This window comes from Sorghum bicolor, chromosome 8 (assembly GCF_000003195.3).
Source record: "Sorghum bicolor cultivar BTx623 chromosome 8, Sorghum_bicolor_NCBIv3, whole genome shotgun sequence".
In the NCBI taxonomy this organism is placed as follows: domain Eukaryota; kingdom Viridiplantae; phylum Streptophyta; class Magnoliopsida; order Poales; family Poaceae; genus Sorghum; species Sorghum bicolor.
Window position 1 is genome coordinate 7337348 of NC_012877.2, and position 24815 is coordinate 7362162.

Genomic DNA, 24815 nt, shown 5'->3' on the forward strand with positions numbered 1-24815 from the left:
TAAAAATTTATATATCTTTCTATGTTCCATAATACTTTTGTACAGGATTAATAATTCAACCAATAGAAAAAAAATAAAAAAGTAGTTATGAAGTTTAAAAAACTAGAAAAATGAGTATATCTAATTGTCGAGATGCAAATAGCTAATTAAAAGCTGAAGTGTCCACGGTGGCGACCATCGCAAAGCGCATCCACGATGAAGGAAGCCATTGGATCGAGGCCGGCTTCATCCCCTTAGCTACGGTCTGGGCGTTCTTTGACAACGCCAGTGTCGCGCAAATAAGCGCCGTATAGTACTTTTCTTCTCTAGGTTGTTAGTTGCGCTAATTTGATCGCTTGCCACTCGCAAACGAGTGAAGGTAGCGGACCTAACAGCTTTTGTAATTTCAAAACTCCTTTCATCTTAATGAAACACGGGAGCAGCCCTGTTCGCGAAAAAAAGTCCTCTGAAAGAACTCTCCTAATATTTGATCCCGAATTGACCTCCCACATTGATGCAAGTTTAGACGCCAGGTCCTCTGTCTTCATTATATTTCCCCTCAAATCATGCTGGTCAAGCTCATTTTTGGAGACAAACATAAGCAGTGGGCACGTCTGAATTGACAATTTTGTAAGCATTGCTGGAAGACAAGGTAATATCTTCAATTTTGAAACATTTTTTAGACACAGCCTAGTGCAATGCCGTAGGAGCTCAGTATTACGGGGTAGGCCTTCTAACAAAGTGCAGCCATTAAGCTTAAAACTTTCCAAATTTTCAAAATAGGATGGCTCAAGTAACCACTTTGGATATGTGTCAGATTTGTAGCCTTCGATTGTGAGGTCACTAAGTTGGGGTGATGGTCTCAGACCTTCTAGAATATCCAAATGTAAAGTATCTGCTGCATCCATTCCATTCTCGCTACTCCAGACAAGACTTAAATTTTTAAGGCGATTCTTCTTATATAGCATGGTCTCTAAGGCTTCTTTCTTTTATGAAACATTCTCAAGATTTTCTACTTTTAAACTGCCACCAAGCTCATTCAAGCCCTTCAGCTGCCACAACTCGTATCCTTGCTATTTGTACATGGGAGAAACATTTTAATGTCGAATTTCTAAAGTTGAATCTTTTTTATGCTATTTTACTAAACTTTGGTTCTTCCAATTGTACAAATCTAATTTTATTATTTTAATTTGATATAGATTTAATAGAGCATTGTCATATTATTACCAATATTAATTTACATAAAATAAATTATAAAAAAATATGTAAGTACACATATTTTTTATAGCTTATTCAACGCACGGGCATATTTTGCTAGTACAAATAAAAATCCAAAAACCTAGTTTAAAATCCATACAATAATTGTTTTATCTTCGAAAATTATGAAAGTAGTTTTAGATTTTTTTTTTTGAGACATACTTACGTTATGGTGCCTAGCTTGAAATATCTTGTTCATGTCTCTTGATTATATCTCTATAAATATCATGACCCGTGTGCTACCATCTAGATTTTCATGTCACTTATGCTTCATAATTCATTGCACTAAAATTTAATTAATTTATTTAATGGTCCATAAAACATAATTAAATATATTAAACAAAGAGCGCATGCATGCACATGTGGCATGGTGTATGCAGCCACGCAAGCTAACGTAGATACTTTAACATTTTATTTAGGGTAGGGAACCAGTGCCCACTATAGTCATGATGATGCTTTACTAGCGCTTCTGTGTAGTTTGTTTTTAGATAATGGATAAAATATCCGGCTTCATCTACCAAAAGGTAGAATCAGACCAATTATTACAAAGTCCAAATTTGAGCACACAACCGCTCACACGACTATGGAAACAAAAGAAACGTTCTTGACTAAGCAAAATCGACAAATCTATGTGACAGCCAACTATTGGAGCTAAAGAATTCTAAAGCCGACGTCTCTAGGTGCTGCGCTGCATAGATCATTTGATCCTTCAAATCATGCCACTGACACAGCCCGTGTGTGCCTCGAAACAGTATCTGTAAAAAAGATTTTAGTTTACATTTGTCAAAAACAATTTCATTTCTTGTTATCCGTATTGCCCATAAGAGTGCTGCAGCTGCCATTAATAACAATGTATTATACTTCTTATTTACCCGTTTTGACCAATTAACAAATAAATCATCTATATTCAAAAGGAGGTACAATCTCAAAAAGCAATATCGACTAATTATAATAGATATGAGAACTTCTACTAGAAAATAAACATCAAAATGAGTCCATTAAGATTCAAACAATTTCAACCGAGGCACCATAACATAGAGCATGATTTTAAAAATTTTGAAACAAGTTTCATAATTTTCCGAGCTATAATTTTTTTATGAATTTTCAAGATTAAACCAAGTTTTGGGATTTTTAATCACATTATCTTTCCATGTAGAAATATGTCTGAATAAATTTTTAAATTTGTTTATTAATATTTAGATATTTCCATAAATAATAATTCTGCTTTAATTTACCTCCTTGAACTTTTAGTTTAGTCCAAATTACCCTTTTAGAAGTGGCGCCACATCAGCATAAACGACTCTCAAAATCATCAGTGTGCAAAAGCGAACGATTTTCAAAAGTTGAAGAGGTTAAAAAACTGGTTTTGTAGAGCAGGGAGGAAAATCGGATGACTGCCATAGTTGAGCTAGGGAGAAACAAGTGAAACAAGGCCCAACTGAAAACCTGCTCCGATCCCTTCCCCGACGTCGGTCCTCCGCTCCGCAACACCATCAGAGAACCAAGGAGCCACGATGACAAAGGCGACGGGATATGGCCACGGCGAGGGCCATGAGTGGAGGTGGAGGATAGAGTATACGAGCTTTGTCATTCTCTGAGGCGGCTAGCCCAAGACTAGACTGATTCTAATCTATTTTATATTTTATTTAGACGGATGGTTATTTTATATAATAATAATTTCATTTGTCCACATTAATTGCGATTTCGTTTCGCAGGAATCTGCAAGCAAAATGGTTAAAATGTTCACTAGTTTGTTGCAGATCATGTAGTGTGTGAGGAAGGGAAACCCTTTTCACTAGACACTGCACAAACTCGCGTTTGCTGCATATTTGATTTAGGGGGTTGTTTAGTTTCCCTTTTATTCTAGAAAAATTTGGGTTTTAGTTTATTATTTTGCATAATACAACTAAACACTTGCAAAAATTTTGGCGAAAAAGTGGTTATTCTTCATTTTGGATTTTGGCCTCAAAAGGCAAAAAAAAAAACCCTCAAGAGACCTTCATGAGGGTAATAAACTCTGCATTTTTTATTGAACTAAATATAACCCTGAAAATTTTGGCATTTTGGATCCCTTCGAAAGAATTGAACGAGGAGCCGTATGAGGTGAAAATCTCATGTACGGTTCTGTAGAGGGACAGTAAGGATGACTTATCTGTCGACTTTTCCACTATCAACCCCAAAAAACCCAACTCTGCCTTACGTAAAGTTGCCAGAGTACGATTAACCTCTGGATTTGAAAGGGATAAAGCCATAATAATTTATAAGCACTAGAAAGTTTGACTTCAGTCACCCCCTTAATTAAAGTGAACCTTACCAAACTAAGACAAGCATCTTTGAAGAATTACATTTTACACCTCACTCTTTAAATTGAATACCTAGCTCGATTGATGAGTTTACATGAAACATCAATAGGGAATTTATTCTTAGCTGCCATCTCTCCGTCTGTTCCTTTGCATGCGTTGAGCCCACTTGTTATATTTTTTTTTCTTTCTTTGCATGCATTGAGCCCACTTTGATTTCTCTTTCGCATGCAGCGCTGTATTTGGATACGGATGACAACATTTCAGTACGGTTATATCTTGTGTGCTGCTGATCTCCAGATTGATGATTTTCAAGTGTTGGAAGGTGTAAGATGCTTCGTCGCATATATGATATATCAACACGATGTCCAATGCAAGTTGAGAGATGGATGCTCGGCTGGAAACCATATTCTTCTAAGGTACAATACCATATGGTTGCTCACCGTGCGATTGTTTTCTTTCTGAGATCGAGTAATTTGCATCTGCAACAAAGGTTGAATCTTGAGCGATTGTTTTGCTCAGTTTTCTGAGTTGGGTTTCTGAGTGAAACTGAATGTACCTCAATGGCAAATGCTGAAAGGCAGCTGTGGATTATGTGTCCACTTGTTATGTTTTCACTGTCTGATGCTGCTGCATCTCATGAAACATACAGCTTACTTGGCTTGATGCATCTGAACAAGGGTTTGTATTTTGCCCCTGCATTTACACATGTGAGTGAATCTGCAAGCAAAATGGTTGAAAAGTTCACCATTGTTGGTCAGGTGTTGTAGAGTTAGTTGCAGATCATGTAGTTTTGTAACGAAGGGAATCCCCTTTCACCAGAAGATGCACAAACTTTGGAAAGGTCATCTTGTTGTAGAGTTGCTATATAATCTGAGCTGCGCGTATTTGATTTAAAATGAACCTAATCAAACTAAGAGGGACATCTTTCAATTCTAACTGTAATTAATTACATTTTGACACCACATTCTAAAAATTAAGTACCTTGGTTGATGAGTTTACATGAGACATCAATAGGCAATTCATTTTTACTGCCAACTGCTCTTCATTAGACTATTAGAGTGCTAAGTAATAGTCCAGTACCTACCATTTGTCCATCTCTTAACTGTTGAAATCCGTCATCATGTTTTATACTGGTCTATTTCTTTTGAGCCCACTTTGATTTGTCTCTGGCAACATTTGCTTGGGATACAGGTGGCAACATTCCGACTATACCTTGTGTGCCGCTGGTCTTGCTCACAAGCTGATGATTCCTCTTAATCTTGTGTTTCCTATATGCAAGGCGTGCTTGCTGTCTTGTGTTGGGGCAGTTTTTGGTATTGTGCATCGGCCATGTACCCATGAGAGTTGGAGTTTTGATAGACGCGACCTGCAGAAATTCTGCTATTGCATTTCCTCACTCTGTCCCATCTTTACCCTGGTGTTGGAAGGTGTAAGCTGGTTACTGGTTAGTATATCCTATCATGTCAACAATATGTCCAAGTTAAGAGGTTGATTCATTGTTAACGTATATTCTTGGAAGGAATTGCTGCTCATCAAGCTATTGCTTATGAGATTCATGGAGTATTTTGCATGTACGAAGAAGGTTGAACCTAGAGCAATCATTTGACTTTAGTTTACTGATGAGTTTGGTTTCGTCCAGAGACTGAATGTATGTTGCTCAATGGCAAATGCGAAATCTGTGCCTGATAGCTATGGAACGTATGGTTGATTAGGTTCCAGTCATTAGATGTTTCCACTGATGTGATGCTGCATCTCATAATGAAACATGTGCCCCGCGTGGCTTTTGCGTGTGGTGACGAACTGGGTGTGTGATTACACTGACTGACTCAGTGCGTAGAGAATGGGAATCAGTACTAGAAATAGGACAGACGATTTACTCGTTGGTTCTGGAACCCAAAACATACATATGAATATGAATGATTTGACCAGACAGACCAAGTAGCTAATTGCAACAGTATATATGGCCAAAACTACAAAATGAATGAAACAACATAATAACAGCCTAAAGGGACACAAATCAGAGCAAACGTTGAAGAGCAGACTCGACCTCTGAATCTCTAACAACTTATGGCACACTTAACTAACACTAACAGTAGTTCCTGATTCCAGTTTATCCTCTTAACATTTCAGCTACAGCCTTAATTTCCTTGTCCTTTATTGGAGTATAATCTGGGAAAAAGGGCTTAATCCAATGCAATATTGAGCTCGGATGTCGCAAGCTCGGCGGTCCTTATGCAAGCTCCTACCTCCTTGACTGTACAGGATTCAAATTCTTATATTTCAGTAAACAAAGTGCATCCCATCAATAAATCTTACTCTCTTTCTGACCTCAACAACTGCATCGGGTACTCAGTGCCGATACTTATTTCGACTTACAAAATGAACATGTTTTCAATCTAATCTACTCAGGAATCAGGACCATCATCATCCAACCCCTACCCTGCCCTTACCTAAAAAGAACCAGTAACCGAAAAGATCAGGATTTGCTATGGGAGAGGAGCAACACAAACCATTCAAATCGACACGTGCAGGTTATTACTTCCTTGATTCATTCATCATGTCTAGATTATTGGAAACTATTTTCATTACAGTCATGAAGCTAACAGATGCTATCACAGACCATTTTTTGTCGCCGCTCAACAAAGAAGATACAATTTTGTTTCTGATAATCAATTATCATAAACAAAAACAAAAAATCACACATAAGTTGCTCGTCTTTGATCTCCATTGTCAGTTCCATATCATTTCTTGTCATCCTCATCCTCCTCCAAGGATTGTTTGAACTCTTGTTTCCAATGATCACCTTAAGCCACCTAAGCAACATGCTCTTACTTTGTCCTAGATGGTGCACAGAACAATAAAAGTTAGCAATTTGCACTGCTGAAAAGCGAAACACAATGCATGTAGTTGATGCACAATAGCTAAAATGAAACCAATTGTGTTTCAACCAAGTAAGCTTACGCACCAGAACCACACAACTGATCAATCAATTGATATAACAATCATAGACCACCAGACTAATTATGATATAAATGCCATGCACTTTCTAAAATGGTAGTGTGTGCCATTTAATATCCATTTGTACAAAATAGGTCATATCATTTTATTTTCTGTTCCTCAGCAGTAGTTTCCCTCGGATTATTGCTGCATCCATTTCAAAATAATTCCGAACACTGATTTGCCCTATTTCATATTTATTATTCCTAATAGAATGATGGACCTAGGAAAGTAATCTCAAATTGGAAATGAATGAAAAAACTTTTTTTGTGTCACAAAATGTGTACCATTAGATGAATCACTGATCAAAGATGACAAAGTTTGAAAGTCAATAAGTATGGGCAGCATAGAAAAATAGAGACTAGAGAGTATAAAACTAATACCCGATGCCCGTAATCCTTTTGCCTTCAAAAACATCTGTAGCTTCAATCTGACTTTCCTTATTAGAAACGAGGATCGCACGCGTCCTTTCATGGCTTTTCTTAATCTCTTCCCTGATGGTGGCCCATGATTTACGTTGAGCGTCCAAGTCAGCCTCCATGCGGTCCAGTGCTGGACTGACACTAAAATGCATAAACGCGATGCCACCGAGCAGGAAGAAAGTTACAACGGATGCAGCTTCGTTGAATGCAACTATGGCCCTGAAAAGAAACAAATGGATGTAACAATTCGTACGAACAATTATCAGTTGTTGTTTCTTTATAGATAGAAATCGAAATTGGAAGGAGAAGTCATACCTGTACCACAGACTGCTGGGAACTTCCTGGTTATGAGTTTGCGGGCCCTAAAGAAGAACAAACAGCATCATCAATACCAGTAATATGATGGTTATCACAATCACAATATGTATCTAGGTTCAAATGGTCACATTGAGCTAGCATGACAAAAATCAGCCATTGATATTACTAACTTCATTTCATGTAGAATCATATAAGAATAATAGTAATCTCAAGTAAATGCTCAAATGTGAATGTGATCCGGTAGGATCAGAATGTGACAACAAACATGTCGACATTGAGAATTGATAGCAATTTAGGTTTATGTAGCCTAATAATGATAGATATGACGATAGGTGATAAGCTTCATGGTAGAGAGGGAAACAGCTCTGATCAGCAGCTAAGGCCCTAAACGACCGGGCTTTGTAACCTTAAAAATCAATCTTCTATGTCAAACGACAATATAATTTATAATTGCTTAAAAACGGTATATCGAGTAACATTAATAAACAAAATTAAGTTGAATAGAAGTTGCTACACAAAAGGTTATAAGAGATTGACAAATCTTTATTGCTTCAGATTCAGATCGACGAAAGAAAAAGAAAATATTTTTTCCCCTCACCTACGTTTTCTTATATAAAGATAAAGGTTATACTTTTTTTCTATAGTAAAGAAAATTTTATATGAAAGATATTTTCTAATAAAAATTATACCTTTTTCTAATATATATGAAGGAAAGATGCCTAGTCTGCTACGAAGTAATTACTGTCCGATGTGGCCACCAAATTAAAAGACTACCAAACCAAATCAAAGAGGAGCGGCCTACTCAAATCTCAAATCAGAGACCTAGCAGCATACCTGGTTGGCTGGCTGCGGCGTAGAACCAGTAGATGTAGAGAATCTAGAACTCGTTGAGAGTCGGCGATGGCGCTCCAGGGCAGATGGAAGGCGAGGCGGTGCGCGGGCCATCTTGGTTGCCACCGATCGAAGGAGCGCTGCTCCTGCCGCTGCCATGATGGATTTACCAGAAAGGGATCGGATTTTGTTCGTTCGTCTTCCTTCTTGGCGAGAAGAGAAGAGTCCAGTCGAATCGAATAAAGAATAGATAGGGTTGACGACGTGGTTTGGGTTCTCCTGATCTCTCCTCGCCCCCCTCTCTATTCGGCTGCTATATACGACGGCACGCAAAGGGGCGCCGGGAACGGAAAGGATTAGGTTTTCCTTCTCGGTGATCTTCGCTCGGAGCTCGGGGAGTCGGGGTCGGGGGAAGAACTCCTCCCCACGGCAACGGAAACGGAAACGGGCGGCGGCTCCCCGGCTCCGCTCCCTTGGATGACAAGAGGTTTCTGGTCTTCTTCGGTCGGAGCCGGCGCCTGCCCTTGCTTCGCCTTCGCGGGCTGCTGTTGGGCTGCGGAGACGTGGATAGTTGGGCCCGTGGCCAGAATTGGAGTATCACGAAAAGTTCATTTTTCCTCCCACAACTTTAAAACCGGTCAAATCACTTTCTTCAATTTTTCAAATCATAAATTTGAAGGTGGTTTTGCTATAGTGAATGGTGATTTGCTATAGTGATTGTGGTTTTTTATTCTTTTAATTATTTTGGCTAAATCTTTGAAAAATCATAGTAAATCACAAAAAATTATGAATAAAAATCCAATTTTTTTTACTCCACACATGTAGATCTACACAGTGAACATATAAAATGATATGCTTTAGTACAAAGTTTTTGCTATGAAGGTTTTACCTTTTGATTTTTTTATTTATTTGGCTGAATCTTTGAAAAATCATAGAAAAACCATAAAATAGAAAATCTAATTTGGTTAGACTCCACATGAGTATATATACACAATGAACATATAATATGGGTATGCTTTAGCCCGATAAAATAAATATAGAAGCTGCAACTATGAATTATGTCAATTAATTACAAAAACGCATAGATCTAAAGCTACGACAAAAAAATGTAATAAAGCATACTATATTATATATATATAATTAGAAACTACAGTGATGGTGGTTTTGCTACAGTGATGGTGGTTTTTTCTTTTTCTTTTTTAATTATTTTAGCTAAATCATTAAAAAATCATAGTAAATGACAAATAAATCATAAAATGGAAAGTCCAATTTTTTTTTACTCCACACAAGTAGATCTACACAGTGAATATATAATATGATACGCTTTAGTATAAAGTTTTTGCTATAAAGGTTTTGTCTTTTTCTTTTTTTATTTATTTGGATGGATCTTTGAAAAATCATAGTAATTTATAGAAAAAACATAAATAGAAAATCTAATTTTGTTGGACTCCACATGAGTATACATACACAATGAACATATAATATGGGTATGCTTTAGTCTGACAAAATAATTATAGAAGCTGCAACTATGAATTATTTCAATTAATTACAAAAAATATAGATCTAAAGCTATAGCAAAAAAAATTATGACAAAACATGCTATATTATATATTTCATGTGTATATATGCTCATGTGGAGTCTAATAAAATTGGATTTTTCATTTTATGGTTTTTCTGTAATTTACTATAATTTTTCAAAGTTTTAGCCAAATAAATAAAAAAGACAAAGACAAAAGCTTTATAGCAAAAAACTTTATACTAAAGCATATCATATTATATGTTCATTGTGTAGATCTACTTACATAGTGTCCAACAAAATTAGATTTTATATTTTATAATTTTTCTGTGATATACTATGAATTTTCAAATATTCAACTGAAATAATTAAAAAAAGAAAAAGACAAAACCATTCTCGTTGTAGCAAAACCACCATTCATTGTAGCAAAACCGCCTTCGAAACTGCTCTAGGGAGGTAAAATGCACTGTTTGAAAAGTTGAGGGAGTTGGTTTACCCGGTTTTGGAGTTGTGTGAGGAAAAACAGACTTTTATAAAAGTTAGAGGAGGAAAAGTAGACTTTTTTCCTGTGTGGGTTGGGTCCTCAGCCGGTGGGTGTGCAAATACATGAACACTTAGGGCGACTCCAACCTTATCCCACAAATTTTGGCTTCTTATATAAAATGAGAGTTCCTCATCTATATTTAAGCTCCTACCTCTCTAATTTATATCCTAAAACTTTTCTACTTTATACAAAACTTATGTTGTAGTGTGCCCTACTTATGGTCACCGCTTCTCAGTTTGTAAGAAGAGAGGAAAGAGCAAGCAGGAGGGATGTCGATATTTTACCACCGATAGTCTACCACGAGGATACCAGGACAGTTGTTTGGGCTTCGACATATGCTGGAACTCGACGCTGATCGCAAGATCGCAAAAGATAGTCAATTTATCCTAGTTCGGGCCCTCAAGCTCAATCTCGAGTAATAGTCTTTACGTCGAGTCGGCGTTAGCCTTTATATTATAATTGGTGTATTGTATTGTTTATTATTACAAGGGGTGCCCTCAGTCTCTCTTTATATCAGTAGAGATGGCTGAAAGGTAGCTTTTTTATCCTAGACAGATTCATAGATAGTGTTCCGTTTCTAATACAGAATGTACTTTCCATAAGAATTCAGCTAGTCCGGCCTTATTCTACTTGGAGTCAAAGACATGCTTCATTTCGCTCCTTTTTCTGGAATTGTGGGCTAGGCCAGGGCCTACCTACGCGTAACCTGCTAGTGAGGAACCCTGGGGATCCCATACCGATAAGCCCCTGAGCGTTCTATGGTTGATCTTAAAAGTTGTCTTTGTTTCTTCTGGTCTTGACGGATAGGAGTAAGTCTTTCTTGGGTGATGTGTGTTTTTTCTTTCGGTAAAACTGCACTAATTGAATGTAGCCCCCGAGCCTCTTGCTATTTGGTACAAAAAAACTCGAGGGTCTTCTAGTTTTTTTTGAAAATTTTGAGGGTCTTTTCCAAGGATATGTTCCTATGAAAGCCTAAGTTTAGTTTTGGTAATTAATGACGCCAAGTTGCTAATATTATTGTGTTAAAGTAATTTGAGTTAGCCATATCAACACAAGTGTTGAAGGAGCAAAGTGACATGGAGTGGTGGCCACATGATCACAAAGAGATGAAGTATGAACATTGAAATAAAGATCATGGTGATCAAACACTTGGTGATGGATAAAGAGTAAAGTGATCAAGGCACTGGTATAACCATAGGGTAGAAGTGATTGATCGGATTTTAGGATAGGTAGTCGACTATCAAGAAGGGAAATTATGGTCATCTCATGAATCAAGTGCTACTACGTCAATATCTTGAGCATATGCATTAGGAATTTAGGATCTAGTAGAGTGCTAACTTATCTCCTTTGGGAATTTGTTTATGAAAATTCTAACACACATGCACAATGGTGGTGTACACTTAGTGGTGTTAACACTTTTATAAAAGGAGGTAAAGTTTAAGAGGTAGAGAGAGGTTTCGGATCCTCTATCCCTCCCACTGAGCTTGTCGAGAGGCGTTTTCATGGAAATGAAATGTCTATTTTCCATTGCACTGGAGGAAAGTTTCAGCAAAGTCGTATGAGTGTTTCTTGTTGAGAAATACTCGTCAGACGCTAGGTCAAAGAGCATCGAATGTTGAGCCCGCATCCGATGAGTGCAGCGTGGGGAGGTAAGTTTCATTTGTATGTCGGAGCGTCCAGTATTCGCACTATAGCAGAAGGGTTCCAACGTTATGTGCATCAGACGCTGGCGTGCATTTGATGCCGCACTGTCTGACACATCAGACGCATCCTAGAGAGTTTGTTAAACTCTTTGAGTAGCGTCTGATGTGAGAGTGGCACGTCTGGTGTATAGTACCTAACGCGTCCAACGCCTTCTTTCTAAGGACTTTAACGCTTAAGTGACCGTCCAGTGCAATATTTGTTTCCTATGAACAATATTTATCTTAGTGTTAAACTAAAATTTTTGTGGCACTATGCAATATTTAATTCCCACAATCACTCTAGAGGCAGTACCTTCTTATGATCGTTGGATATGGCATGCCTTCTTTGATGTTGTTGGATCTAACAATGATATCAACATGCTTAATCAATCAGATTTGTTTGTCAAGCATTTGAGAGGAGAAGATCCTAAGGTTCAGTACTATATCAATTGAAGAGAATATAATATTGACTATTACATGGCTGATGTTATATGTCCAGAGTGACCCGTTTTCATGAAGTCCATACGTAAACCACAATTAGACGAACACAAACCTTTTGCACAGAAGCAAGAAGGGGCAAGGAAGGTTGTTGAATGCACTTTTGGCATTTTGCAGTCTCACTTTTGCATTTTGTGTCAACCAGTGCGTCTGTATGAGCAGGGAGATCCTGAGAATATAATGCTTACCTGTATAATTCTCCACAACATGATAATGAAGATTAGAAGGATATAGAGCAAGTTCCACTTGATTTGAATGAGGAAGGCAACACATATACTTTTCAAGAAGCTACAATTACTCATGGAGAAAATCCAGAGATGGAAGATGAGCTTAACAGAAATACAGCCTTACATGATCGGCAAGCATGCAAACAACTTCAATTTGATTTGGTTGATCATATTTGGCAAAAGTTTGGGAGGTACATATGTAGCTTGTATTCATTGTTGATCTTATAGTACATCAGTTTGTACAGATATGTTCCAATAGATCAGTTTCTTTGGTTTTCCATTCATTGTTTCTTATATTTTTTTCACTTGTATTGTACATGATGCCATGGAACTTGATGGCTTCTGGAGGAATTTTGCAAGCTGATGGATTCTAGAGGACCGCTGGACGTACCTAAGATGATGTTGTGCAATCTGATGATTCCACCATATTATTTTATATAGTATAATATATCATGAACTTTAGTTATCTTGTTGCCCAACTATATGAACCTATCTGAGATGACGGATGATGCCATCTGTTATCTTTATCTATGAATTTGTGTTTTATGAACTATATGGTACCTATTATCTTTATTTCTGGATTGCTATTGTTAACTAGTATGGTTCGGGTAACATAGTTATTGTAGGATCTCTGGATGTACAGAAAGTGGCCTAGAGGGGGGGGTGAATAGGCCTGTTCAAACTTTTTCAGCGAAGTTTATCAGTCACACAGGCAAGGGCGGCAGTGAGGCCCTCCCAGGGCTGCACTGACGGCCTCAACAGAAAAACAGACAGAAGCTTAATTGAATTGATTCAAAGTTTACCCAGGGAAATTTAGATCGACTAAATTTCCAAGCTTCCTGCAAGATGTTAGAGCACAGGTACGTGGCTAGAATGTGCTGGAGCCTCCCCACCAAGTAGATCGGCCTCAAATCCTAACACAAACTCATACACAAGTGAAAGCACACAAGACACACGATTTTTACCGTGGTTCAGCTGTTGCCACAACAAGGCTTGGCCTACTCCACGTTGTTGAGGTGCCCACACTAGGACCGGCTTAGCCACACAGGCTTACCTTCTCCTCGTTCTCAAAGCAAGGATTTTACCCCTTGCAAAGAGTAAAGAATGTATTAGCTGCACGGGTAACCTTACAAACCTTCCCTTGGCTGCCACACAAGTTGGCAAGCTCTAGGGCGACGCCTAGCCGGCTAGGAGCAAGCTCCAAGAGTAACAAACTCAAGGCTGCCGGCCAAACGTGAACCAAAAGCTCTTTTTGACGCTGGGAATCAATGGATCTGCTCTCCAATCGAAGTTTGTTGCCTTTTCCCTCAAGTTTTGATGGCTAGAATCAAGGATTGGCTTGGGGGCTTGAGGAGCAACAAAGGAGGGAGAGAGAAGTGAGCTCTGGTCTGTTTGCAACGGTTGGGAGCGAGGAAGATGAGCAGGTTACCGTTTGAGACGGTCTGGAAGGGTATTTATACCCAGCTCTCCAACTGTCACAGGGTAGGGCGGCAGTGCCGCCCTTGCCTGAACCAGCCTGAAAACACCAAAGTGTAGAGAGAAAGATATGCTGGCTAGGCTTGGGTCTGAGGATGTTGATGAGCTTTTGAGCCTTTGGTTCACAATTTGATCCACAACCTTGGAGTCCCTCTTTATAGTACGGCTTTTCCTATACTCAAATTCAAACCGAAAATGAATTAAACCTCCTTTGGAGCTAGGAAAGCCATCCTTTAGAAATGGGGGATCCTCCATGGTATTCAACAACCTCTTTGTTATATTCCCTGCTTGTCATCTCAGCAAAACTCATTAGTTCCCTAATTCGGTGGTCATCAACGCCAAAACCCACAATAGGCTTGATTGCACTTACAATCTCCCCCTTTTTGGTGATTGATGACAACCAAATTAGAGCTTACAAAAGATAATAATCATAACTGAGATTTAAATGGTCATGGGCATAGGAGCTCCCCCTAAATGTATGATTGGAGTTTTGAATACTCAAACTTGACATAAAATTCAAGCTTCATACATTTAGCAAGTGATGGAGGACCTCCCCCTATGTCCATGACCTCTGTGGGGTGCAACAAACTGTGTCAGAAAATAACCGTGTATGCATATGACAGTTTATACAAGCAGGACAGCATGCTGCTGTAGTAGAGGGCCTCACTGCCGCCCTGGTAGGGCGCCACTGCCGCCCTTGCTACACCAGCAAGCTGACAGAAATTTCAGAAAAGCATTACACCACACAAGCAGGTTAACCAACAGAATTTAAACTAATAATTAAGACTGACAAGCAGTTCACAAGTACATGTTCACATCCGAAGCAAATAGAGACAAGTAAGTAGCATTATTACAACTTAAAAATAGTTTTTGAAGAAGCACTCATGCTCACAAACTAACAACTAACACTCTCATCGGATCTGAACATGAAGATTTGCAGCTGCAGTAACGAAGTCCAGTCGAAAAGAATTGACCCCTCTAATTTCTCTAATTTTCTCCCCCTTTGGCATCAAGTACCAAAAAGAGAAAAGAAGAGAGAAAGAAGAGAGAACAACTCACTCATCATCGTCACTGGAAACCACAGCACGACCAGCCCTATGAGTAGTAGCTGTGAAGCGAGAGGCACGCGTGGAACGTCGAGGAGCAGCCGCTGAAGTGCTAGCCCGACGCTGTCTAGCATCATCCCTGAACTGCCGATAGACACTGCCTAGTGTCTCCTGAAGATCTGGATCATCATCATATCCCTGGTGCTCATCATAGCTGCCATGATCTTCACCAGACTCCGTGTCAGACAGGTGAGGAAGATCTGGAAACTGAGGAGGTGGAGCCACGGGTGGAAGAGGAGGTAGACCCTGAACCTCTCTAGCTGCATTTATTGCATGCCTGCTCTCCATCCTGTCATTATACTGATTTTGTGCCATGTAAGAGCAAGTGCCAAAAATAGCCTTCACCCATTCTGCCAACTTCTGAAAGTGCTTCTTCTTCCTTCCATCTCTCCTCTGTGGCACACTGTGGCCTCCCTCACTATGGTATGAGCTCTCTACTGCAGGAGGTGGGGCTGTTTTACCACCTTTGGTTTTCTTGATGTTATACACCGTGTGGCTACAATCCTTAGGATATCTAACTCCAGTCACTCTCTCAATCATAAACATCAGATAAGGAGCATAAGGAAGTGACCTCCTCCCATTATCCATAGCATATGCCAGCTCTACCCATATGAACCTTGGAATATTAAATTTATCCCCTTCTGGAAATCTGGACAGCACATTAGTAATATGGCCATTGAGATCAGTGGCATTGTCTTTTGGGTTGAGTGTCATTTTGATAAGGTTGTTCATCACATAATAGAAACTCTTCAACCCAGTCCTCCTGTTGTTCACTTGGGTTGGATCCTCCCACATAAAACTCACCTCATGTGGCTCAAACCTTCTCTCATTGTGAATTCGAGAGTAGGTTCTATGGTCATTTCCAAAACCCAATATCCTGCAGAAGGTAATGAAATCAATCCTATAATGTGTACCATCTGTCATCCAATGAACCTCATCATTGTCTCTGTTCCAGAAGTAGGTAGCATGAAATTGAGCAAGTATCTCTCTATTCCAGTCATATTTAAAGGACATGAGAGTGGACAGCTCAAACTTATCACATACTTTAATTGCAGCATCAAAGTCAGGCTCCTCTTTTGCTTGCATAGCATCAAAATCAATGAAATGTATCTCACAAATCTTTCCCTTTCTAGCTGGTAGAATAGCAGTGGCATAGAAATTTGAATGAAAAACATTCCAGAAACGATAATCAACACCACTTATCTTGCTGTGAGCATAGGGATCCATCTCTCTAGCTTCCTCCACAGCTTTCCAGCTTGCTGCATAATTGATTAAGGGATGATCCACTGTGTCATTTGGTGCCTTGAGTTCAAACTCATCAGTGTTGTCCCTCATATAGCTGTCATCAAATTCTATAATGTGCAAGGGAGTGCTAGGACAGCCTATGGGAGAGATCGTGAAACCAGCCTGCTGCAACATTTCTTCTTGCTGAATATACTGCTGCCTTGCTGCTCTATCATCTCCAAAGAATACTCCAGAGCTGCTGCCTCTGCCCCTGCCTCTACGAACTTGTTGCTTGGTGGTTATTTTCCTCTTTCCTCGGTCCATCTATGCCAAAATTGAGCCAAATCAGGAACTGTACATCTGGCATATAGTGGAACATATGTAGAGTCAATTGATCAAGTGAGATGTGTAGAATATGGACTGTGGGAACTCCCCCTAACCAAGCTGGTCAGGTGAGGGCGACACTGCCGCCCTCTGAGGGTGGCACTGCCGCCCTGCAGAGTTTCTGCAGTCCCTACTCTACACTTCATCTCTTATTCAACTTACACACATATGCACCACTGTCCATCATACAATCTCTAAGATAGTTCATAAGCAGACTAAGTCTAGATGAGCATGAGCTTAAAGAGGATGAACAAACGAACTAGGATAGATTTAATCTATGAACTTTAATCGATTTACTTTCCCTTCAATGCATTGAAACTGCAGAGAAGCAGTTGCCAAGGCCGGCACTGCCGACCTTAAGCTCCGGCACTGCCGGAGGGCATCTTTCAATACGTCAAGAGAAATCAAATCCATTCAAATCCATCCACTAAACCTCTTCCTAGTTCATCATCCATCCCCTAGAAACTGAAACTTTTGCCCAAAAATAGACATTGCATAGATCGGGATAGGTTAGGGTTTCACCTTGCTTTTCTTCCTTGGATTGAGGGGATGAGAGAAGAATGCCCCTCCTTGGAGAGGGAGCAGCACACCCAATGCACCACTGGAGAAGACCAAGGAGGCCTTCCCCTTTCTCCTTCCTCACGGCAGAGAGATGGCCGAAGGGGAGAAGTTCCGTGGAGCCTTGCGTGAGGGAGAGAGAGGGAGAGAGAGAGGCGGCGCAATGAGGAAGAGAGAGGAGAGAGATCACGGGCACGACTAGAGAAGAAAAGAAAAAGTGGGCCCGTGAGATCCAGTCCAGGGCGATTTTGCCTGAACCGTTAGGGCGGCACTGCCGCCCTCTAAGGGCGTCACTGCCGCCCTCCTTGACAGCAGAGGGATTTAAGAGAAAATAAATTTTCTCTATTGCATTAGATATGAACACATACAACCCAAACACCATGACTAGATACAAGGAAACAATCAAACTATAGTCATGATATTTGAGACAAATTTTTTAAGAGGTTTTGAAAGACATAATTATATCTTTTCAAGCATCTTCTCCTATGCATACTAGTTAATCAAACAAGGTGTGTGCTGGAGTTCAAACCACGTTACGAGAACCCAAGATATTCAGTTCACTACGCAAAGCACAAAACCTTGTCTCGTCTAGAGGCTTAGTGAAGATATCGGCTAGTTGCTTTTCGGTGCTCACATGGCGAATTTCGATATCTCCTTTGGCTTCGTGGTCTCTCAAGAAGTGATGTCGGACGTCTATGTGCTTGGTTCTTGAGTGACTTACAGGGTTGTTTGCAAGTTTTATGGCACTTTCATTGTCACACAAAAGTGGGATTTTGGTAAATTGACATCCGAAATCACGAAGGGTTTGCCTCATCCAAAGTAATTGAGCACAGCATGCACCGGCTGCAATATACTCGGCCTCAGCTGTGGAAAGGGCTACACAATTTTGCTTTTTAGAACTCCAAGACACTAAGGACCGTCCAAGGAATTGACATGTCCTCGAAGTGCTTTTTCTATCTACTTTGCAACCGGCATAATCAGAATCTGAATAGCCAAGTAGATTGAACTTGGAGCCCTTAGGATACCACAAGCCAAGGTTAGGAGTGTGTACTAAATATCTCAAGATTCTCTTAACAGCCACTAAGTGACATTCTTTCGGATTAGCTTGAAATCTAGCACACATGCACACACTAAGCATAATATCAGGCCTAGATGCGCACAGATAAAGTAAAGACCCGATCATGGAGCGGTATACCTTGATGTCCACGGCCTTCCCTTTATCACCAAGATCAAGATGTCCATTAGTTGGCATGGGAGTATTGATAGGCTTCGCTTTCTCCATGTCAAACTTCTTCAGCATATCAAGGGTGTACTTGGTTTGACTTATGAAAGTCCCTTCCTTCAATTGCTTGATTTGAAACCCGAGGAAGTACTACAGCTCACCCATCATGGACATCTCAAATCTCTTTGTCATGATCCTACTAAATTCCTCGCAAAACACTTGATTAGTACTACCAAATATTATGTCATCGACATATATTTGGCACACAAATATATCATTACCAATTTTACGAGTGAAGAGAGTAGAATTAGCTTTGCCTATTTCAAAGCCTTTCTTGAGCAAGAAATCCTTAAGGCATTCATACCATGCTCTTGGTGCTTGCTTAAGCCCATAGAGCGCCTTTTGGAGTTTATAGACATGGTTTGGAAACTTGGGGTCTTCAAAACCTGGTGGCTGCTCAACATACACCAACTCTTGTATAGGGCCATTGAGGAATGCACTCTTGACATCCATTTGGAACAGCTTGAAGTCGTGATGGGCAGCAAAGGCTAAAAGCATTCGAATTGCTTCAAGCCTTGCCACCGGTGCAAAGGTCTCCTCGAAGTCCAAGCCCTCCACTTGAGTGTAACCTTGAGCCACCAATCTTGCCTTGTTCCTTGTCACCACGCCGTTCTCATCTTGCTTGTTGCGAAAGACCCATTTGGTGCCAATCACATTGGTATTGGGCCTTTCAACGAGAGTCCACACTTGGTTCCTCTCAAAGTTGTTGAGCTCTTCTTGCATGGCCAAGACCCAATCCTCATCCGCCAACGCCTTCTCTACCTTATCTGGTTCAATGGAAGACACAAAAGAGAAATGTTGACAGAAACTTGCTAAATGTGAACGTGTCAACACTCCCTTTCGAAGACTTCCAAGGATGTTGTCGGCAGGATGATCTCTTTGAATTGTTTGGCGTAGTCTTGGATGCTCAACACCGTCTTGTTCTTCATCTAACTCTTCATCAGCTTCAAGCTCAAAAACTGGTGCAAGATCCAGCCCTTGAGGTGTTGAGGAAGTTGCTGCTGCTGAGGGAGGGGCAGCACTGCCGCCCTGGACAGCCTCACTGCCGCCCTGTTGCTGAGCAGCAGGTGTGGCTGACACATTTGCATCGAGTGCATCAGCGGAAGACTTGTCAGCAGCATCTTGGGGATCCTCCTGAGCAGTGGCTTTTTCTTCTTGTGGCCTTATGTCACCAAGAGCCAATTGCTTGATTGCCTCACATGGTGGATCCTCCTTTTCTGCAACACTTTCATCAATATGCTCTACTTGAGAGCCGTTAGACTCATCAAATGAGACATCTACCGCAACTTCAACTCTACCAGAGGTTTTGTTGTAGATGCGGTAGGCATGCTCATTTGATCCATAACCAAGAAGAATCCCTTCATCAACTTTAGGTGCAAACTTAGAGGTTTTGGGCCTTTTATTGAGTATGAAACACTTGCACCCAAACACTCTAAAGTATGACACCTTTGGTTTGTTACCGGTTAGCAGCTCATATGAAGTCTTCTTGAGTTTCTTGTGTAGATAGAGGCGGTTGATTGCATGGCAAGCGGTGTTGATTGCTTCGCACCAAAATAGGTCCGAAGTCTTATACTCATCAAGCATTGTTCTTGCCATATCAATGAGTGTTCTATTCTTCCTCTCTACCACGCCATTTTGCTGCGGGGTGTATGGAGTTGAAAACTCATGCTTGATGCCTTCATCATCAAGAAATTCTTCAACTTGGGTGTTTTTGAACTCGCTGCCATTATCACTTCTTATTTTCTTGATGGGCAGCCCAAACTCTCTATGTGCTCTTCTCACAAAGATCTTTACTTTCTCTTGTACCTGAGATTTCTCAAAGACAAAGAATACCCAAGTGAAGCGAGAATAATCATCAACAATAACTAATCTATATTTGTTACCCCCGATGCTTAGGTAGGCGACCGGTCCAAAGAGGTCCATATGTATCAACTCCAATGGTTGAGTGGTCGTCATGATACTCTTTGGTGGGTGTGGTACACCTACTTGTTTCCCGGCTTGGCAAGCACCACATATCCTGTCTTTCTCAAATTCAACATTTGTTAGTCCAATGATGTGGTTGTCCTTTTGGAGTTTGGCCAAGTTCCTCATGCCAACATGTGCTAGACGGCGATGCCATAACCAGCCCATGCTAGATTTTGCCATTAAACAAGTCTCAAGCTTGGCCTTACCTTTATTGAAATCAACTAGGTAAAGCTTGCCCTTCAAGCGACCCGTAAAGACAATAGAGGAATCCTCCCTCTTAAAGACTTCCACACCTTTCTCCGTAAAGAGACAATTGTAACCAGCCTCACACAATTGTGAAACTGATAACAAGTTGTATCCCAACGGATCCACATGCAAGACATTTGAAATGGAAGAATTTGTTGTGATAGCAACCTTACCAAGACCGACAACTTCCCCCTTGGAGTTATCACCAAATATGATAGATTCTTTTGAATTTGTAGTTGGGGAATACGTTGAGAACATACTCTTCTCTCCGGTCATATGATTTGTACAGCCGCTGTCAAGCACCCAACTTGACCCACCGGAGGAGTATGCCTGCAAAACAAGTTTAGTTCCTTGGTTTAGGTCCCCAATCTTTCTTGGGGCCTTGCATGTTAGTCACAAAAATTTTAGGAACCCAAATGGAAGTGTTAAGATACACATTTCTGCCCTTGCCAACATATTTGGCAATCACTTCCCCTTTGCTGTTATTTTTCAACACAAAGGAAGTATTCACAATTGGGCTTTGTGTCTTTGCCTTTGGTTGATAGAAACTTTTCTTTGGAGTCCCCCTGTTCTGCTTTCTGGGTTGCTGGGACTCCCCCTGAGGCTGGCATACCTTCTTTTGTGCTTTCATAAGCTCAGGTTTGAGGTTGGTAGCCTTCCCTTGTCTGGGGAGGGCGGCACTGCCGCCCTTCAGGGCCTCACTGCCGCCCTTGGCTGGCCAGTGGGCTCGGGGCTGCTTTTGTGCTCCCTTCTGTGCAGGCTGCTCTACACCAACCTTACCTTTGCTCGTGAATTTAACACACTCAATGCCATTCACCAGGTCTCTTCCATTTGTCTTTCCTCCTTTTGTGTGGCCAAGTCCATCCTTGACTTTGGGATTTCTCCCATCCTTGTAGTTTGGCCTATTTTGCTGAACTTCTTTACCTTGTGGTTTGTTCTCATACTTGGTGTTCAACAGATGTGTGAGCCTCGTGATCTCCTTTTTCATAGCCTCCATGTTTGCAAGATTTGTGGAATACATGTTTAAGTCAAGATTATTGCATTTTCCACAACTTTCACTAATGGAGGGAGTACTAGTCTCATTTGACTTAGAGGACTGTGAGGTACACTCCCAAAGAAGATTATATTGCTGCTCAAGACCTTTATGCTTTTCATCTAAGCCATAATACTTTTGCTTGAGTGCATCTACTTCCTTCTTTGTGAGAGTGTGGCTTTCTTTTTCTTTCTTTATACTTTTCTTTAGTGCAGCCAACTCACTTTCCAATGAGTCAATCTCTTTAATTTGAGCCAGATTTTTCTTAGCTTGCTGCTTGATGTCATCATTTCTTAAATCAATTTCATTATTGAGATCTAGTACTTCCTTCATTAGCCTAGAGATGTAGACTTTAGTTTTATGATCACACTTTTTAGTCATTTCATTAAATTCATCATCACTAGAGTCATCATCACTAGAGGAGTCACTTAGTTCACTACTAGAGATTTCTTTGGGGATTGGAGAAGATTTGGATTTGGTTTGTACCTTCCCACCCTTTGCCATAAGACAAATGTGGGAGCTGCCATCTTGCTCATCATCGGTCATGTTGTCGAAGAGCCTTGGTGAAGATGTTGATTTGAGAACAGCCATGGTAGCCACCTTCTCATCTCCACTTGAGGTCTCTTGAGTTGAGTCTCATTCATGCCCGATGTGTGCTTCTCCAACCCTCTTGTAATTTCTCTTGTTGTCATGCCTTTGTTCCTTCTTTTTCTTTGCCTCTGGACATTCTGCAACAAGATGCTCGGTGCTGCCACAGTTAAAGCACAATCTCTTCTTCATGTTTTGGAACTTCCTTGGAGTGAACTTGAATCCATGTTGTTTCAGCCCCCGTCTATGCTTGCTTATGAAGAGGGCAATATCATCTATCTTCTCATAATCACCATCATCACCATCACTATCACTAGAGGATGAAGATGGATCACATTCTTGAACTTGCTTTGCTTTCTTGGGCTGACTTGTTGATACTTGCTTGCTGCTCTTGGATTTGCTGCAGCCACCTTGCTTGTTTGATTGCTTTGCCTTGAGTGCTATATCATTGACCTTCATGCCTTCTAACTTGGCTTGCAGCTCGCCAAGCTTTCTTCTCTCATTAGCCTCTTCTCTTTGCATGTCAAATGTCAACAATCTTCCAAGCACATCACTTGGGGTGAAATGCTCGAAATTCTTCTTGTCTCTAATGAGAGTGACCACGGTCTCATTCCTTGGTGAGTATGCTTCCAACATTACTTTCACAACTCTATGGTCATCAAGGTCACCACCATAGCCTCTAATTTTTCCAACTAGCACCATCAACCTATCAAACATTTCTTGTGGCCCTTCATCACCAATAATCACAAACCTATTGAGCTTGGCCATCATCAAATCAATTTTGGCCTTCCTCACTTTGTCAACACCTTCATGAGCTAAAACCAAAGTATCCCAAATCTGCTTGGCCACATTCTCATTCATCACCCGATTGTACTCATTTCCATTGAGAGCACTAAGGAGAATGCTTGTGGCTTGATTATTGAAGTGGATAGCAATCATTTCTTCATTTGTTGGATTCTCTGGATCTGCAGGTTCCTGAAATCCATCACAAACAACATCCCAAAGACCGGGGTGAAGAGCTCCAAGATAGCGACTCATCAAATGCTTCCACTTAGCAAAGTCGGTCCCATCGAAATGAGGCAACTTGCCAGCGGGCACGTTGACAAGACACTTCTTGTCTCAGTTAGACAAATAAGAATAGTTAAAGGATACAGCGGAGTATTTCTTTTTGTTGTTGTTGTCCTCCTTCGTTGATTTGCCCTTCTTGTCCTTCTTGGAGCGGTTATATGATTCATCATCATCACCATCATCCGTACTAGATGATAGCTCACTTGATGATGCATCATACACCTCCTTTTCTTTCTTCTTCTCTTCTTCTTTCTTTGCTGCCCTTCTTTTGGCTCGCTCTTCTCGTTTGGCTTTTCTTTCTTCTTTTCTCTTTTTCTTGGCAGCTAGCTTTTCATCTTCTTTTCTTTTTGCTTTAGCTTCTCTTCTTGCTTGCCTTCTTTGCCTTCTCTCGGGGTCGGTAGTCATACCACCATCAGGCTTGAGGGTGGAGTTGCTCGCTGTTGAGACTGATAGCTCACTGCTATCACTCTCAACCAGCACATCCTCAGCTTGTGCAGCTGGAATGGACTTATCCTTTGCCCCCGAGCTTCCCGCAACTTCCATACTTCACGCGGTGAAGCGTATACGAAGCAACTCGGCTCCGATACCACTTGTAGGATCTCTGGATGTACAGGAAGTGGCCTAGAGGGGGGGTGAATAGGCCTGTTCAAACTTTTTCAGCGAAGTTTATCAGTCACACAGGCAAGGGCGGCAGTGAGGCCCTCCCAGGGCGGCACTGACGGCCTCAACAGAAAAACAGACAGAAGCTTAATTGAATTGATTCAAAGTTTACCCAGGGAAATTTAGATCGACTAAATTTCCAAGCTTCCTGCAAGATGTTAGAGCACAGGTACGTGACTAGAATGTGCTGGAGCCTCCCCACCAAGTAGATCGGCCTCAAATCCTAACACAAACTCATACACAAGTGAAAGCACACAAGACACACGATTTTTACCGTGGTTCAGCTGTTGCCACAACAAGGCTTGGCCTACTCCACGTTGTTGAGGTGCCCACACTAGCACCGGCTTAGCCACACAGGCTTACCTTCTCCTCGTTCTCAAAGCAAGGATTTTACCCCTTGCAAAGAGTAAAGAATGTATTAGCTGCACGGGTAACCTTACAAACCTTCCCTTGGCTGCCACACAAGTTGGCAAGCTCTAGGGCGACGCCTAGCCGGCTAGGAGCAAGCTCCAAGAGTAACAAACTCAAGGCTGCCGGCCAAACGTGAACCAAAAGCTCTTTTTGACGCTGGGAATCAATGGATCTGCTCTCCAATCGAAGTTTGCTGCCTTTTCCCTCAAGTTTTGATGGCTAGAATCAAGGATTGGCTTG

At 40.8% G+C, this 24815-nt stretch overlaps 1 protein-coding gene and 1 long non-coding RNA gene across 2 annotated transcripts; both read right to left on the minus strand.

Moving 5' to 3' along the window:
* LOC110437671 lies at positions 966–12415 on the minus strand. The gene is made up of 3 exons (XR_002455586.1): positions 12403–12415; positions 12163–12165; positions 966–1052 (listed from the first exon to the last, which is right to left on the minus strand). It is a non-coding gene; the product is annotated as an uncharacterized LOC110437671 (long non-coding RNA).
* LOC110437670 lies at positions 6052–8622 on the minus strand. Its single transcript, XM_021466236.1, has 4 exons — positions 8111–8622; positions 7274–7320; positions 6920–7177; positions 6052–6377 (listed from the first exon to the last, which is right to left on the minus strand). The coding sequence occupies exons 1-4, from the start codon at positions 8264–8266 to the stop codon at positions 6368–6370; spliced, it is 471 nt and encodes a 156-aa protein (XP_021321911.1). The 5' UTR covers positions 8267–8622; the 3' UTR covers positions 6052–6367.

Coding starts and splice junctions, on each gene's coding strand:
- LOC110437670 (XM_021466236.1), bottom strand. CDS start 8,266: ATGGCAGCGGCAGGAGCAGCGCTCCTTCGATCGGTGGCAACCAAGATG. Junction 7,321..8,110: donor CGCCGCAGCCAGCCAACCAG/GTATGCTGCTAG, acceptor GTTCTTCTTTAG/GGCCCGCAAACTCATAACCA. Junction 7,178..7,273: donor CCCAGCAGTCTGTGGTACAG/GTATGACTTCTC, acceptor GTTTCTTTTCAG/GGCCATAGTTGCATTCAACG.